The sequence below is a fragment of the Cucurbita pepo genome, chromosome LG02, assembly GCF_002806865.2.
Source record: "Cucurbita pepo subsp. pepo cultivar mu-cu-16 chromosome LG02, ASM280686v2, whole genome shotgun sequence".
NCBI lineage: Eukaryota > Viridiplantae > Streptophyta > Magnoliopsida > Cucurbitales > Cucurbitaceae > Cucurbita > Cucurbita pepo.
In genome coordinates this window covers 10,907,912-10,909,616 of record NC_036639.1, presented here as the reverse complement: position 1 = coordinate 10,909,616, position 1,705 = coordinate 10,907,912, and the positions used below count along the sequence as shown (strand labels likewise).

Here is a 1,705-nt window from a genome sequence, read left to right as displayed (position 1 = left end):
TTTATAGCTGACGTGTTTTAAAACCTTGAAGGGATACTCGAAGGGACAATATATGCTAGCGGTGGGCTTTGGCTGTTATAGGTTACGGATCTCCTGAATCGTTCTCTGGGTTCTGGCTAATCTAGTTCAAGTAGTTCTCTTCTCCTTCTATGTTTCACTTCGTGTCTCAATACGATGGTTCTGACTCCTTGGGAGTTTTCAGTGATTCAAGAACTTCAAAGTACTTAGTTTTGAACAATTCTATATTGGATAACCGTACGAGAATTCTACTCTTAAGTGAAATGTCGAGTCAATCAAGTACTAAATCCAAATTTCAAATCCCGGTTTGAAACATGGGCATGAAACGTCACAAAGAGGAAAAATGTGGAAAGATTGGTAAAATGTGTGTAATATAGGGGTCAAAAGTTGATTGAAGGGAAATAAAAGGGCACCTGAAACTGGGCAAAATGGTTAAGAAACGCACGTGTTTTTGTGTCATAAGCAAAGAGAAAGAGAAAGATTGATAAATACAGAAAATCAAGGGACCAGAGAGAGAAATAAGTATAATTGGTTGAACTTATATGAAAAAAGATGGATTTTTTCCATATAATTTCATCCAATTTCTGTGTTTTTCTATACCAATTCTTCCAAAAAAAAATTAAAAAAAATTAATTCACGACATAAAAATTTAACCCACTTCCTCAATTTTTGTTTGTCGATTTTAATATTAATGTCTTGTATATATAAAACTATATAATATAAAAAAAATAGAAAAATATGTTCGAATTTAATTTTTCATAGGATTATATTTAGGATTAATGAGAATGGTTGAATATTATATGATTAAATAAAACTCATAATCACAATTAGGAGAGATGATGATGATGAGATGATGCTAATATTTGAAGCAAAACATTTATAAAAAAAAAAAGAAAAAAAAAGGAAAGTAATTGAAGGAAAAACCAGTAGAAGCGACTATACGGTGGTGGAAGCGGCGGTTGTGGACGGCGGAGCGTCACCGGTTTGATCACCAGCAGCGGTTGTTTCCGGTTGAATATCGGCACCGACGGTGGCGGAGCTACTACTCCCCGCCAAGCTAACATCAGTTGGTGGAGGCACCGACACATTGGCGGCGGCTCTTTTCCGCTTCTTTTTCTCGTAGGGAATCCCTCTGGCTTTGGCTTGAGCTTCGCGGACCTCACGGAGATAAATCCTGACGGCACGTGCGGCGAATGGGTTGGATTCGGGGCGGCCGCCGTTCTCCTCGTAGGCGGCTCTAAGGCGGCCGATCAAGGCGTCGAGGCTGCCCCAAGCTTGCTTGAGCGGGCAGGGGCAAGGAGCAGGGGGGTTAGGGTGACCGAAATACGGGCAGCCCGATCCATGGACCTTAGTCTTCCCGAACTGGTCTAAGTACTTCAAGAATTCGATCACGTGAGCGCCACTGCAACGCGCTAAAGACAGTGGCGGCTTGTGGTTCTTCAAGTACTGCAAAAACGTGTTCCAATCCCTTCTCTTCTGAGATTCATACCTGCTCGGTGGAGCTGCCGCCCCCGCCGCCGCCAACGGTGCTGTGCCACCAGCTGACGAGCCCTCCCCCGTGGGCTCCGACGACCCACCACCGCCGGATTCTGTCACCGAATCCATAACAAGGGTGGAGCAACTTAATTGGGTTGTTGGGGTTTGGGCAAAATCATGAAATTTTTTAAGGGAAGAGATGGAAAGAAAA

The 1,705-nt window shown here is 42.9% G+C and overlaps 1 protein-coding gene across 1 annotated transcript; it reads right to left on the bottom strand.

Annotated features, from left to right (window-relative positions):
• Positions 1-790: 790 nt before the first annotated feature.
• LOC111787444 (protein LIGHT-DEPENDENT SHORT HYPOCOTYLS 5-like) lies at positions 791-1,699 on the bottom strand. The gene has a single exon (XM_023667406.1). The coding sequence runs from the start codon at positions 1,621-1,623 to the stop codon at positions 955-957; it is 669 nt and encodes a 222-aa protein (XP_023523174.1). The 5' UTR covers positions 1,624-1,699; the 3' UTR covers positions 791-954.
• Positions 1,700-1,705: the final 6 nt, after the last annotated feature.

Bases quoted from the DNA above. Each gene is read 5' to 3' on its own strand.
- LOC111787444 (XM_023667406.1), bottom strand. From the start codon at position 1,623: ATGGATTCGGTGACAGAATCCGGCGGTGGTGGGTCGTCGGAGCCCACG.